This window comes from Delphinus delphis, chromosome 2 (assembly GCF_949987515.2).
Source record: "Delphinus delphis chromosome 2, mDelDel1.2, whole genome shotgun sequence".
NCBI lineage: Eukaryota > Metazoa > Chordata > Mammalia > Artiodactyla > Delphinidae > Delphinus > Delphinus delphis.
The window spans coordinates 76,946,168-76,960,941 of record NC_082684.1 but is presented as its reverse complement, the minus strand read 5'-3'; the positions used below and the strand labels follow the sequence as shown (position 1 = coordinate 76,960,941).

The following is a 14,774-nucleotide window of genomic DNA, read 5'->3' as shown; positions in this document are numbered from 1 at the left end:
CCTTTTATTTATATAATTGTATCAAGAACGTAGCCACTGGTGTCTTCAGGCTTTGCATCTCTGGCACAAGCGGTCTCTCTGCCCTGAGCAGTGATCTTCATTCCCAGGACAGAAAGTATACATTGCCCTGTGTGTCTCCCACTGCGAGCTGCAGGGCAGAGTTAGGACCCAGCCAAGGTTCCAGGCAGCTCACTGCCCCTTCACATCGGAACAGGCCCAGCTACAATGGGAACAAAAACGGGAGATGTGGGCTACAAGCCTAGGGCCTCCTTACTTATTTGTCTCACACCAATGACTTTTGTTTAGAAACAGGTTAGTTGCACATTACCGCAAGAAGGACAGAAGAACACAGTCTTGATCTTTTGCCCTTTCTTACCCCAAGTTTGCTCTATGACATCCCTTTAGCCCTCCTTACACACACACACACACACACACACACACACACACACTTACGAGCTGCATACTGGGTCTCTCCCACAGTTTAACATCTCTGTCCTTTGAAGCTGTCACCAGCAACTCAGGCAGCACGTGGAGGGCTGTGACAGAGCCCGTGTGAATCTTAGGGAGGGAGGGGAAGAGGTGTGGTGAGTTCTCAGTGGACCCTCCTCAGACAAGGAAGCAGAGAAGTCTGCTGGGTCAGACCTAGAGCCTCCTCCCCAACGTCTGTGACCTTTCCCTCAAACTCACCTTTCTACGTTGCCGTGTCTTTAGCTGTGGGACTGCTGGACAGGTATACGTGTCAGCACATACACACGTGTCTGTCTCTGGAGTTCGGGTTTCAGGCATTTCTACTTTTTCCTGCCAGATATTATCTGTGGTCCATTCTCCTTCAACGTTGCATCTAGCTAGGTTCCACAGCGTCCCATCAGAGCTGGCACACAAAAATGAGGACTCTGCCATTTCAAGGGCAGAGTTTGAGCCAGGTCTTAGACTTTGAAGGATGCACCATCCTCCCCTAGGCCACCTCTGGATTCCTTGGGCCCTCCCATCACCACTCACCAGATTCAGGTTTGGCCTGAGTTACCGATATGAGGGTCTTATTAGGATTCTCTAAGCTCAGATCAAATTCTGGGCACTCTGCAAACTCTCCTAATTCCTTTTGGCTCTGTGAAAGGATAGATCATTTTGATTAGCCTACTTGTATCACTTACTGCTGCCCAGACAAAGCAACTCTTTTCTGCTCTGGGCTGGTCAAGATTTTTCAAAATCGTATCCTAGATACAGGAAAGTACTGATACACAAATCTTAAATGGACACCTTGATAAAATTTTACACGTGTATACATCCATGTAATCCCTGCCCAGATCAAGATGTAGAACATTTCCATCACCCTGGAAAGTCGCCTTCACGCCCCTTCCCAGTCAATACCAGAGTATCACCACCCCCAGAGCTAACAATATTCCGACTTCTGTCACTATAAATTAGTTTTGCTTGTTCTTGAACTTCATTTAGGTGAAATCATGTAATATGTAGTTTTTTGTGTCTGGCTTCTTTCGCCCAACATAATATCTATGATATATATCTGTACTGTTCCAGACACTGCTAATACTCACAGTGTTTCTTCATATCAGATATGAAGAAAATGCAGATGAAAACAACTAGGTTTATAGTTTCCCACGATTCTTTTAAACACTAGAATCCTTTCTAGTATCAATGAAATCTTATAGGGAAACCCAATATAAAATGCTCTTAAGTAGAGCTATAGTTGAAGGAAGAGAAGGGGATTTGGAACCAACTGCTTTTCCCTTCCTTCCTCTTATCCTCCATCATGGCCCCAAAGCTTTAAAACATTGGTCCTGGACAAATGTTTGTTTTAACACACACCCAGACAGAACTTACTGAGAAAGAAAGAACTCTGAGGTTCATTGACTGCAGGACAAACACACCATAGTCCTGGTGGGTGGACAACATTATAGGATCTTCTGAATAGCTTCTCCTGGTTGATAAGAAAGAAAGAGGCTAAGCCCAGGAACACCTCTCCGTAAGACCCCAATGTTTGTTCTAGTTAGACCCAAACTCAGGGTAGCCACTAACCCACTTTTCCTCTTCTCTCCAGCCCAAGAGAAAACATTTTGGATCTTACCAGATTACAGAGGGCTCATCGCCTGGCTTCATGTGCAGTAATTGCAAATCTGCTTTGGCCAAGATGAGGGAGTGACCGTCAGGGACCAGACTTACACCTGTCAGGAACCCTAAGTCCTCCTGCAGAACTCGGTTCAGGTGAAGACTATAGCGCAAAAAAGGATACATGGACAGAGAAAGATTCTACTCTAGTCCACCTCTCTCAGCTCCCCATGAATTCCTCAGGAGTAAAGTATAAAACAAAATATATCACCATCCCTACAAATTGTGTTCCTCTTTCTGTTTTTGTTATATTAATTAGTATTCATCATACCATCATCACCTTATCTGCTCAAACCAGGAATCTCTAACATTCCTGTCCTTTCCTTCCCTCCTGACCTCCAATTGATTGATAAGCACTGTGGACTCTACTGGCAACACATGCCTAAGTCTTTATCTCTCCTTTTCATCCCCACTGCCCAGGTCAGGGCTCACGTGCTGTCTTCCCTGGACTAGAGCATCAGCTGTAAATGTGGTCGCCCTACGTTTAGTATCTATCTACTACTAACCATCCTCCGTGTGGCCACTAGAGTTCTCTTTCTAAAATTCAGATAATTATTCTGCTCAAAATTCTTAGCACTGTGCCCTCTACAGCCTGGCCCCAGTTCATTTTTTCAACGCAATTCCCCACCACCATTCGCACCGAGATCCCAAAGACTGAGCTATACTCAGAACACACCACGCACTCTCATGCCTCCATGCCTTTTGTTAATGCTACCTCCTCTTCCTAAAACACCATTCCCTTCCCTTACTGCTTCAGAAAACTCCTACTCATCCTCTAAGCCCAATCTCAAATAGCAACTCTTTTGTAAACAGTAAATGTCTTAAATTCTGCAGCCCCAGGAATTTTACATATATGTATATAAAATATATATATATAAAAATATATATATATCTTTATTATAGCAGTAATCACTCTGCATATTGTTGGCAGTTTACTTATCTGCACATCCCTGTACTGTGAGCTCCCTTAGTTAAAAATTAATTTCAATCTGGTTCACACTGCCTGGACCAGAGCTTAGCATAAAGTAGGCACTTGATAATTATTACTTAAATTGACATGATGAGCAGAAAACAATTTCCCAGTGACTTTTTCCTGCTTACTAACATCCTATTGACCTAGTTCAGAAGTAGAAGGGAGTGATTTGAGCAAAATCCCAGATGTAACTGTATTCATTAACCCAGCCGCCTCACTTCACCTGAAATTTCTGGGTGCTGAACCCTTCTGCAGTTCCACTTGCCACTCACTGACTTTTTCATCAGCACTGACAACAATCAAGGTGTGTGCTGAGTACCAGATCAGAGCACTGATGCGGCCTGGAGCCTAGTGAATACAAGTTTATTTCAGTATTTCTGAGGAACCAGGATTAAGCTTCTTCCCCATCCCAGGCGTCTACGCAACCTCTAACCCCGGCACATACCATCAGATACATAGCCAGGGCAGAATTCACATAAACAGAGAACTGAAGTTGACCCCATTCACCTGTGCTGTGGCCACAGCCTTTGCTTCCTGCCACAAGGTGAGTTCCCCAGCTTGATTCCCAGACACTGCTATAGAACCGTCTGGGGCCCAGGCCACAGCAGTGACGGCTGCATGACTCCTGGGTATATATGTGTCATCTGGAGAAGAAAGGAAGTGATTCATTAGGAGCTGGACCACTGTTGGGATACAAGAGGAGATAGCAGGCTACCCTTGACCTTCTTGGTCCGACAAACACACCCCCCTTTCACACCCTGAGTCTCTCCACACCTCACCTGCTTCTTCAGGTACCTGCCAGAGCTGTATGGAACCATCCTCTGAGGCAGTCAGCAGGAGGCCTGAGGTTTCTGAAACAGCAGCTGCACTGACTGGGCCACTGTGTCCCAGGAGGCTGTGTGTTTGAAACACCTAGGAGGAAAGGATGGAGCTGGTACAGTGGGGAGGTGACACGCAGGATGCTGTACCATCATACCCTCTCCACTGCCCCCACCCAAGGCCTTTCAGGGAACTCACCAAGAGTGGATTCCACAACCGTGTGGCCCCATCCAATCCCACAGTTACCACCAGAAGCTCTGACCCCAGCTGGCCAGCTGATAAGATAGAGAAACTGAGTCAGGAGAAGGGGAGAAGGGAACAGGCGGCGGGGACGGGAAGGTGGCTGACATTTCATTACCTGCACTGGGCTCCAGGGCAGCTGCACAGTGGCTGATGGGTCCTGGGTGAGCAGGGATGCTGGTCATCTCCACACCCTGATGGTCCCACACTTTCAAGGTCCCATCTCGGCCCACAGATACCACGTGCCCCTCCTGCCCCAGAGCACAGGATAAGAGAAGAGTCACACTGAGCGGGACGTGGGAATTACGACTCCCGCCACAGAGGTGTGGGCTCAGCATTAAGGGCCTAGAAGATGTCAAAGAATGAGGACACCCTGGATAGTGGGGCTGGGAGGCTCAGGACTTCCATCATGCCACGAGGTCATGATACTGAGATACTGTATTTTCATGCTCTCCCTCCCCTCACACCAACCCTCAGCCTCAATACCCTAATCCTGCTCTAATTCAGGCCCAAGCATCTCACTTTTTTTTAATTTTTTTTTTTTTATGCGGTACGCGGGCCTCTCACTGCTGCGGCCTCTCCCATTGCGGAGCGCAGGCTCCGGACGTGCAGGCTCAGCGGCCATGGCTCACAGGCCCAGCCGCTCCGCGGCATGTGGGATCTTCCCAGACCGGGGCACGAACCCCTGTCCCCTGCACCGGCAGGCGGACTCTCAACCACTGCGCCACCAGGGGAGCCCAAGCATCTCACTCTTTATACTCCTTTTGCCTTTGGGATTAGATACGCAATGCATCCAGTCTCCCAAAGCCCCCTTAACCTTCCCAGGGACCCCCAGTGAGCTCTCCACTGCCTTCTCACCACGGCCAGCACGGCGCTCACGGCACTCTGGTGACCCAGGAACTGACCAAGCTGCTGTCTCGACTCTGGGTCCCACAGCCCTACAGAGCCATCACTGGAGCAGGAGACCTGCAGAGTCAGAGGGCAGAGGAGTGGAATAATCAGCATCCCGCCAGCATTTCTCTATACTTATAACGTAGGGTGGAGGGCTGTAAGCCTTGTGATTAACAGCAAGGGCTGTCCTGGGTTCAAATCCTAGTTCCACCATTCATTGCTTGGTGACCTGGGGCCAGTTCATCTCTCTGGGCTTCTCATCTGTTCAACTAGGATCATGACAGTGTACCTACTGATATGGGGCTGAAGCATCTACGTAAAGGACTTAGCAGGATGCCTGGTACATAGTGAGCATTGAATAAATAGTAGCTATTGTCCTTGTTATTAACATAATGTCAGTCAACAACAACTTTCTCTCACCCGGACAAAGGTGAGAAGTCTGCAATGCCCAGGAGAGATCTGGCTGCCTAGAAGTCAGGGGTAGGACAGACAATGACAAGTCTATTCAATTGCTACTCATTTCTTTTTGAGAACAACAGGGACTGCGTTGGAAAACTAGGCTTTACCAACGCTGAGTGCATAATTTGAGACCCATTTTTCACTTAGGACCAAAGAAATCATAGCACTACCTTTACCTGCAGACACAGGGCATCCTAAGCCCTTGGGGAGACAGTTCTGTGTTCTTGTTAAGAGCACGGGCTTTCTTATCATAAAGTTTACTGGCTCAGCTTCTTCACTTACATGACCCTGGAAATGGTCTTTAATCTAGCTGAGCTCGATATCCTTGTCTATGAAATAGAGAGAATAGTAGTATCTTCTTCACAGGGTGTTGTAAAGACGAAATGAGGCCATATATGCCAAGGGCTTAGTCCAATGTCTGGCACATACTAAGTGCTCAATAAATGTGAGCTATTATATTGGGTGTTAGAAAATCACATACTGTATTATAAATGGGTATTAGGAACAGGATGAGGTGGGATGTGTTGTCCTCCCCCAGGAACCCTGCTGAGCTTTGTGCCACCCCCCACCCCTTCACTCACCAGGAGGTTGTCTTTGGTCCAGGCACAGCCAGTGACCCAGTCTCGGTGACAGGCAGAGAAGGAGCAAATCAGAACAGGGGCTTTGGGTGTCCTCACATCCCAGCAGAGCAGACTCTGGACAGGCCCCAAGAGAGGAAGCCATCAGGACCATAGGACACCAGGGCCATCTCAGGCAAAAGGTTTCAAGGAAAGAGGGAATATCAAAGGAGGACGGGTGGACAGATCCCGTACAGGCCATTGAGCAAAGCAAAAAGCTGGAGGAAGCAGTGGGAAGTGAGCTGCTCAAGAATCCAGGACCAGAGGGGCTGGGGGCCCACGGGGAGGAGGGCCCTGCAGCTCACCCGATCCCTGCCCCCGGTGGCCAGGCTGCATCCATCGGTGCTGAAGCTACAGCAGCTTACGGGGCCCTCGTGTCCCCGGAGCTCAGTGCCACAGGGAAAGTCTTCTGTCTTTTGTGGCAGTGCCAGCAACTGCCTTGGCCACAGACGCACTGTGAAGTCCTCTGCATTAGAAATGGGGAGAGAGGAAGATTTTCTGAAAGAGGAAGTGACACAGGCCTGGGAGGCCAAAGACAAAGGCAATCATGGGGGCTGAAGGTGATGTCTGAGGGCACAGCTCCAAGGGAGGGACGCCGTGAGTCCCACCCAGGCCCTGGACGAGGATCATTCACCACGTGAGGCACAGGGCAGGAATGCCAGGCACTCCCAGCTCCGGCTCTGCGGCCGTCCCCTTCTAACTCCCGACTGCACCTCCACACCCTCCTCTCCTAGAGTGCACAGTGTCACTTTGAACAAGCCTCTTACCTAGACAGGACTAAGGCCATTTTCACCTTAACGTCTCTCTTCTCCTAAGGGAGACCCATCCCTTTTACACAGCAAAATCTCCCACTAGGCAGAAACTCAAAGGGTGACACTTTGCAAGTTGTAAAAAAAAAAAGTTATATAGGTGTGTGTATTTTCACGCACACATATACACACAAATCGAAGAAAGGTGTTAGCACATTTGAAAGGAACAGTGATTCACGACCCTGCCCATGCCCTCTGCCCAGCCGTACCTGAGGCAGCAGCCACGAGTTCCTGGGACGTGGCCAGTGCCAGCACAGGCTTCCGGTGTCTGGACAAGAGCCAGAGGGACTGAAGGGAGCCTCCCTGGAGCATCCAGCCCTGCAGGGCCCCATCTTCAGCACCACTCACCAACACCTTAGGGCTGAGCCAGGCCAGTGCAGACACGGCCACATCTAGCGCTTGACACTGAGCCCCCTGGGAACCTAGAGAATGAGGGACAACAACCGAGTAAGACGCTCAGAAAGAGGGCCAGAGTTGGGGGAGAGGGCCCTTTCCAGGCTCGGACACTCCAACCCTTCTCCCTCCGGTACCTGAAGAGATGGTGTAGATCCGAATGCCATCTGCTCGGTACCCAACAGCCACCTGATCGCCATCTGGGCTGAGGGCCACGGAGAGGGCAGAAGAGAGAGAGGGGCAACCTAGGCGCCCACGGGGGCGACCCAGAGACCCGGACCACACCTGAACCTGAGGGCCAAGAAAGGGGCTTAAAGATAACCTACCCCCCCCATTAAAGTCCTCCTTCCAGAGACTCGTCCCCGAGAGCTACTGTGCACACACCGCACCCCCTCCCCGTAGCACAAGCTCCTCCAGACTCCTCGGCAAAGGCGCCACCCTCCCCCAAATAGTCCCACACCTTTGCAACCCCTCCTCATAGCCCACCGCCAGCCCTCTGTAACCTGACCTTGCCATCCTCTCCAGCCGTCAGTAACTGGCACCCAGCACGCAGGAAAAGGGCGGCAGTAACAAAGCCATGGTGCGCAGGAAAGGCAGCCAGCCGTGTCCCCTCCTGCCAGACCCAGAGCTCCACCATCCCGTCCAGCCGGCCCACAGCTACAGCCCGCCCAGACGCACTGAAGGCCAAGGCGCGGACAGAGGCTCCTGGGGCCCCCAGTTCCTGCATGGAGAGGTAGAAACTGGAACGTCAGGGCCCTGCTCTCAACCCAAACTAAGAGTGACCCAGGATGCAGGTGTCCGCCATTTCCCGCTCTCCACTCCCACCCTCCCGTGCTTCCTTCCCCAGGGCCACCCAGCTCCTCTCACCTTGGTGACTTGGAGCCCATCCACCTGGAAGAAGCTGAAACTGCCAGCCCAGCTGCCAATGGCTATCACCTGCCCCTCTGGGTGGAAAGCGATGCAGTTGAGGGGCTTGGGACAGGCGTGCTGGGAGGCCAGCTGCCCGCGGACCGTGTCCCACAGCTGGACGAGAGAGAAGGGGAGGAGGACTCAGGGTGCTGGACACAGATGCCTGAGCCGCTCAGTTCCAGAGCTCCAGGGGCCACCTTGTCCAGTCCCCTGCCCTCAGCAGGCCAAGCAGCTGGAGCCTCTGCCGCACTGAGGAGAACGATCTCACAGGGCTGACCCCGAGTTCAGGGCCGCTTGCACCACCACAGCCCCCTGGTCCTTACCTTCAAGCCTCCCCCCAGGCACACGGTGGCCAGAAGCCGGCCGTCTGGGCTCAGGCAGCAGCCGGTGATCCGGTACTGGTGAGCCTTGATCTGGAGCACCCTACCCCAGGGAGACAAGGTCAGGGGGCCCCCCTGGCCACAGACTCCCTCCTCGTCCCCCTCCCCCTGGGCTTCCAACAAACAGGGATGGCCCTCACGCTGAGACGTGAGGGGCCCCTTACCGACAGCCGTGCTGCAGGTCCCAGAGCTCCAGGAGCCCGTCAAAGCCAGTAAGAAAGAGGGCGTTGTCGGAGAGGAACGAACAAGAGGAGACCCCACCACAGCCGCTCACCACAGACCTCTCCTCCTGTGACAGTGAGCGGGGAAGCGCACTCAGGACACGCCCCTGACCAGTCCATGTCCAGCCACTCCAAGCCCCAACCAGGAAGGAGGCAATGGCTAGAAGGGCTGGAACCCTTAGCTCTCTACACTCCCTGCTACGTCTCAAACTCTGGCCCTCTGGTCCCACAGCAGGAGCCCCTGTGAAAAGTGCAAAGCTTTGGGCCCTACTCCAGACCTAGGCCAAGCTCGAACAGCTTCAAGTGGGACCTCCCGATCCAAGTGAGGTCACATCGTCCCCCTCACTTCGAACCCCGTACGTAACCCCGAGTCGCAGAAGGTTTGGTGCTTCTGAGGCGGGAATGACATCACACACACGCCTATGGGGGGCGGGGGGTACTGACATGGGTGGAAGAGGAGACGGCGGCTGTGGCTGCAGAGCCCGCCTCTCCCGCCTACTGTACTACCGCCCTCTCTCACACGCACTCTGCTGCCATTATTCTCAGCAACTTACAGGGAACATGCCCCCAGCGTCTTTGCCCGGGTTCCTCACTCAACCCGGAACGCCTCCCCGTCTCCACCCTACGTCCTCCAGTAACTGCACAACTCACTTAGCTCTTACCTATGCCACATGGCTATGTTTTGGTTCCTTTTTTACCTTGTATGCCTTGTTTTTCAAAAAACTGACCACCTGGTGGGCAAAGACAATGTCCTAAGCCCTGTGTTCCTTGCAGTGCTTAGTATAGTGCTGAATCAAACAGGGTGATAACTGGTGGGTTTGGCTTGCCTCAGGCTTCGGGGCAGGACGTGAGGCTCTTCTGAAGGTAAATCCCACCCCGCCTTGCGTGTCGTACCTGCCAGGTTCTCAGGTCCAACAGGTAAACCGTCCCACTGGCAGTGCCCACAGCTGCTCTTTGCCCATTGGGGGAGAAGGCCGCAGCTGTGGGGGGTGAGGAAACTGCCAGGGACAGGCTGGAGCTAGAGGAAGAACAGCAAGAAAGGGAGGAGATGAGGAATGAGGGGAAGGAAGAGGATGGGAATTCGTTTCTGCATTTCTGGGCCTGAACCCCCCTCTCCACGGTGACTGCGGTCTGTTCTTTACTCTCCAGTTTCAGAGAGGGCTGCAGCTTGCTCTCTGGCGGGTTTGCCAGCATCTGGGGTCAAGGGTTTTACCTTTGCTCGCCCCTCAGGGTCTGGGGTTTATTAAGCCAACGTAGCATGCGCTGGAGGTAACATCGCTGGGAGAGCTGGGGGGCCTGGCGGCAAAGGGGCGAGCACAGAGGCTGGTTGGCCGCCTGCTGGTGCAGGAGCAGTGGGTACTGGCTGAGGACTGAAGCCTGCTGCCTCAGGAAGGTGTGAAATACAGCAACATCAGCCTCAAGAAGCTTCTGTTCCTTGTCAGGGACTGAGGAAGCTATAGAAGAGATGTGGGGTGTCACTGGGGAGCCAGCCTGGACCCCCATTAACCCCAGCACCAAGTCAATCATATGATGTGTCTAAAATGCTAAGTCTCAAAGTGTGGCCCTCTGGTCCCACATCAGGAACATCTGTTAAAAGTACGAAGCTTTGGGTCCCACTCCAGACCTAGGAAACCAGAATCTGGGGACGCAGGGATCAGCAGTTTCAACAAGTTTCCCAAGTAATTGTATGCCCACTAAATAAAGTGTGAGAGCCTCTGGTTTAAGAGACCTAAGCAAAAGGTCTCCCAAGAATCACATGCTTACCCTCTTGCCTTTTCACCTTGGAACAGAAATTCAACTGTTCTTTCCATTACACCTCCCTCCGAGCAGGCCGCCCCCCATGAACACACCCAGGAGCCACTGCTTGGAGAAGACTCCACCCAGTAACTCATCTCACCATAGAGGGCATGGGCCTCCAGGAGCTGAGACATCAGACCCAGTTCCAGGTGTGCAGCCACCACGTGGAGACTGGTAAGGAACTTTGCAAGAAAGCCACGGTTCCCGCTCTGGAGCTGGGAAAGTCAGACTGGATTCATTAGGGATGTGATGAGGCTGGTGAGGAGGGACCGTCTAGTCTTGGACCCTGTCTGTGCAGCTAAGACCTAGACTTAGGAGCTGGGACAAAGGACCTGAAGGACGAGGGCAGGAAAACTGACAGGAGAAAGGTACACGGAGTTTGGGAAGGGGGTGGGGGTGATAACGGCAGTGGAGATGACGGTGGTGGTCATGGGGGAGAGGGGTCTCAGAAGAGCCAAAGAAGTTCCTTGGGAGAGGGTGCCTGTAGGATCCGGGGACTAACCAGGTGATAAGGCAGGTCTCCCAGAGCTTCAGGAGGGCAACTTCGGAAGGCACCTGAGGCATCAGGGTCACACGTCTTCCAGAGCTGAGCTGCAGGTGTGGGTCACAGGAACAGACACTGAGACGGGCTCGGCCCTGAAGCATCTCCAAAGATCACATCCCTCAGGCTACAGCAAGAGCCATCCACCCCCTGGGGTAGCAGGTGAGGGGGCCAGCCGATGTGGAGTACCAGGTCCCACAGTCAGCGCCCCGGGGGTTCACTGGGCTGCGGTCACCTGCGATGAGGATGTGTGCCGTCTTCTCCAGCTCTGGCCTCTTCCCATAGCAACATTTAGCGGCTGTTCTCAGGGGCCCATCACGGAGGCAAAGCCGGGCACCAGGGCGCTCCAGCGGTCCCTCCCCTAGCAAACTGATCCCGTGTGAGGGCGAGAAGGCAGGACAAGAGGGAGGAGGCCTGTACGTGAGCATCTGGCACAGCTGTGGGTTCCCATTCCCACCTCAAACAGTGGTAACTTGAGTGACAGCCATTCAGGGTCTGGGAGACAAGTGTCAGGGGCTATACGGAGGGAAGGGTAGGATGAAGGGAGGATCACATGGGGCCCTGGCTCAAAGACAGGGAGGTACAGAAGTCAGTGGGAGCTCAGCTGAGGGCACCTATACCTGCGCAGACTCTGGACGAGGTAGGCAAACGAACCCATGGGGTAGGGGTCCCCGCTGTTACCAGCAGCCACTGCTTCTTCCCAGGTCTTGGTCCCCCCGGGAAGTATCCGCCAGGCACTCAACACTCCATGCAACTGGTCCACGGTCAGACCTAAAAAACCAAGCTCTCTGAGGCCCTAAACCACGCAATGTACCCATCCCCATGACACCTAGTCCCTCCCTGCACCGCCTGCTGAGGCCCCAACTGAACTAAAGGTCATGCAACCCCCGAGCCCACTCCAAGTACTGACCGCTGCGGGTGACCTCAAGCGTGGCCAAGGCTTGGGGAAAGACATCAGGGCCATGCTCTTGTTCCAAGGTGCCCAGGATGTGCTGCAGCAGCAGAGGGACGGTAGCGGGCAGGGTCCGGAGTCTCTCAGACACCTGGGAGGGGACAGGGAGGGGCCTCAGTCAGTGAGGGGAGGGGGAGAAGCAGCTTTGGTTGTGGGTAGGGGAGGGGACATCAGAAAAAAAAATGCGAAGGGATGACAAGGAAAGAGCAACGCTGGTGGGAGAGAAGCAGGGCTTGGGGGTGTGGATGCGGAATGGGTGATCACAAGATGGCAAAGGATGAGGGTGGGAGAAAGAGGCTGAATGGAGACTGGGAAGTGGGATTAGGACTTCGAAGATGAAGAGTGAGCGTTCACGTCCTCCACTGACCTGCTCAAAGAGCGTGAAGAGCCTCAGGTGATCAGTGACCAAGCGCAGGTAGAACGGCAGGGCTGACCCCCGCTTCACCAGCAGCAGCTGCATCTGAAGACTCAGAGACTCAGCACAGGACCAGCGAGCCTGGCCACAGCCAGCCCTCCACCCCCTGCCCTCCGTCCTGGCACCAAGCCCAGTGCAGGGCAGCTTCTCCTCTCAGAGGCCCCACCATGGCATCACCTCAGGACACAGCCATCCCTGCCCCGCACTGCTCTAGCCAGCCAGCCCCGCTTTCAGAAACCCCCCCGCGGTTCAGCCTACCCCATTCGACAGCCACAGCTTTCTCCTCCCCTCGCCCGGACAGGCCCTGGAGAGGCCATTCACCAGGAGAAAAGGAATGGGTGACATTATAAGGAATCGCAGTTATCTTATTGACAACTTCCCTCGGCTGAGAAAATGAAGGAGCTGGTCTGTGTGGGGCGGCTGCTAGCTTCAGCATCCAGGGTTCTCCCAGCTCCCAGATTCACCCCACACACCCACCCGCCCTGGCCTACACCCAACCTGGTTGTTGAAAGGTGACTCTTCCAGCCGCTTCCCGTACAGAGCCAGCTCCTCTCGCACCAGCCGGGCCCGGGCAGATGGCTCCAGAGGCCCCAGGGCCACCACATGGGCACCTTGGCTCTGCTCGAGTGTCTCCCCCAGGCCGGAATCACTGGACACACCCAGCACCAGGTGCACCCACTGTGGGATTCGGGCAACAGGGTAAAAACGTTGAAGGAAGAGGAGGAGAACGCTGTTGGAGAGGTCCCTCTCCCTGCTGCATCCCACCCCACCTCCTTCTCACACTTACCCGGGGAAGGGTCTTAGGGATCCAGTCCGAGATCAGCCGTCCGCGCTTGTCCACCAACCTGTCAGCCCCATCGATGATCAGCACCAGAGGCTGGCCAGTTTTCAGGGACTGAGCAGACTTGGGGAGCAGCCTCTGCTGCAGCTCCCACACCAGGCCCCTGTGTATGCAGGAGGAAGACCAAGGTCGGCAGGGGTGGTGTCACGTGCTATCAACAAGGCTGGGCTGAGTGGGGGAGAAACACACCGGTATGTGCTGGGGAGGGCACTTGGCTCTTGCAGTTGGCTATGCAGATAGGCACAGAGGCGTCTGAGCAAGGTGAGGACGAGACCCTGGTCAGGGCGGGCCCCTGAAAAGTGGAAGAAGACTAAGGGGGCCACCGTGGCCCCATCAGGAGCTTGCAGGGCTGACACAAGGGATGCCTGCATGGGAAGAGACCAGAAAACATGGTCACATTTCACATGCACAAGCTTCCTGTTTCCCACCTCCTTAGCCCTCCTGAGCTCACGCAGCCCTCCCTCCTGTCCAGGCCTCTGAGACTCTGTACCAGGAAGGTGGTCATGCCCTGTCCCGACTGCCCGGTCACCAGGCTCAGCCTCCCCCGGTGGCGCCTCAGCTTCTGCACTGTGTCCTGAAGAAGGCGCGGTCGTGCAGGGCTCGGTGGGTTCTTCAGCTGCTGAAAGGCGGCCTGGACCAAATCATCATCCTGGATGGGCACTGGCTGTTCCGGCTGGGCCGCAGGCTGAGAACACATGGGGCAGTGACTACCTATGTTTCCATGCTCCTCAGGACCCCAGGCCTAAAACTCACTGTGCCCCCCCACCAAGTTACCTCCCACCCAGGACTACCCGGCCCAGCCTAGCCCCTCTCCACTCCCCTGGCCACCAGAGCTCCTGCTGACCTGTAGGTAAAGCTTCTGGATCATATTCCACACGTCCTGCAGAACCAGCTGCCCAAACGTCTCCAGCTCCCCAACATAGGGCCGGCCAGCTGCTACATCACCCCACTTACAGTGGTATCTGCAGGAAAAGCGAGCACAAGCAGGGTCACAGCGGGCCGGGGCCCCCTCACCACCTCGCTCCGTGCAGGTGTTCCCTACCTCTCCCAGCTCACCTGCGACAGGTGATCCCTTCCTGTCTGCTCAGGTAGCTCTTCAGTTCTGAGAGCCGATGGGCAGCCTCTTCCGACTCAGAAATAAAGTCAGACTTCCAGGCATCTGGCACAGAGCTGACCACCAAAGACACCCCAAGAGCGGGGCTGGATTCAGACCTCAGCCTCTCTCCGTCCCCGACCACCAGACCTGGCTGTGGTTCCCTGAAACCCCTCAGGGGGAGATCTCCTGCAAGGCTGCTTTGGTGCTGCAAGGCAAGCCCTCTGGTCCCTGTTTCTCCATTCTAGGTCCCCCTCTTGTGCTCTGAATGTTACGGACAGAAGACCCGTCCACTGAGCC

The 14,774-nt window shown here is 54.3% G+C and overlaps 1 protein-coding gene across 2 annotated transcripts in view; it reads right to left on the bottom strand.

The window, feature by feature from the left end:
• TEP1 (telomerase associated protein 1) overlaps window positions 1-14,774 on the bottom strand; it is a 41,387-nt gene continuing 26,613 nt past the window's right edge. Inside the window, exons 22-56 of one of the 2 annotated variants that reach the window (XM_060004927.1) lie at window positions 14,438-14,551; window positions 14,226-14,343; window positions 13,872-14,066; window positions 13,571-13,746; window positions 13,328-13,484; window positions 13,039-13,218; window positions 12,493-12,585; window positions 12,084-12,216; window positions 11,794-11,944; window positions 11,409-11,542; window positions 11,135-11,223; window positions 10,733-10,847; window positions 10,049-10,289; window positions 9,730-9,853; window positions 9,534-9,566; window positions 8,779-8,903; window positions 8,558-8,657; window positions 8,193-8,348; window positions 7,834-8,046; window positions 7,463-7,616; window positions 7,142-7,354; window positions 6,429-6,589; window positions 6,088-6,201; window positions 5,015-5,122; window positions 4,275-4,407; window positions 4,115-4,191; window positions 3,877-4,009; window positions 3,605-3,741; window positions 3,321-3,445; window positions 2,084-2,227; window positions 1,840-1,936; window positions 1,000-1,105; window positions 688-893; window positions 454-558; window positions 1-220 (exon numbers count right to left, since the gene is read on the bottom strand). In XM_060004927.1, the coding sequence (XP_059860910.1) occupies window positions 98-220; window positions 454-558; window positions 688-893; window positions 1,000-1,105; window positions 1,840-1,936; window positions 2,084-2,227; window positions 3,321-3,445; window positions 3,605-3,741; window positions 3,877-4,009; window positions 4,115-4,191; window positions 4,275-4,407; window positions 5,015-5,122; window positions 6,088-6,201; window positions 6,429-6,589; window positions 7,142-7,354; window positions 7,463-7,616; window positions 7,834-8,046; window positions 8,193-8,348; window positions 8,558-8,657; window positions 8,779-8,903; window positions 9,534-9,566; window positions 9,730-9,853; window positions 10,049-10,289; window positions 10,733-10,847; window positions 11,135-11,223; window positions 11,409-11,542; window positions 11,794-11,944; window positions 12,084-12,216; window positions 12,493-12,585; window positions 13,039-13,218; window positions 13,328-13,484; window positions 13,571-13,746; window positions 13,872-14,066; window positions 14,226-14,343; window positions 14,438-14,551 (4,783 nt within the window). In that variant the 3' untranslated portion in view covers window positions 1-97. The remainder of the gene's footprint in view (window positions 221-453; window positions 559-687; window positions 894-999; window positions 1,106-1,839; window positions 1,937-2,083; window positions 2,228-3,320; window positions 3,446-3,604; window positions 3,742-3,876; window positions 4,010-4,114; window positions 4,192-4,274; window positions 4,408-5,014; window positions 5,123-6,087; window positions 6,202-6,428; window positions 6,590-7,141; window positions 7,355-7,462; window positions 7,617-7,833; window positions 8,047-8,192; window positions 8,349-8,557; window positions 8,658-8,778; window positions 8,904-9,533; window positions 9,567-9,729; window positions 9,854-10,048; window positions 10,290-10,732; window positions 10,848-11,134; window positions 11,224-11,408; window positions 11,543-11,793; window positions 11,945-12,083; window positions 12,217-12,492; window positions 12,586-13,038; window positions 13,219-13,327; window positions 13,485-13,570; window positions 13,747-13,871; window positions 14,067-14,225; window positions 14,344-14,437; window positions 14,552-14,774) is intronic. The other variant, XM_060004928.1, reaches the window with a different exon arrangement.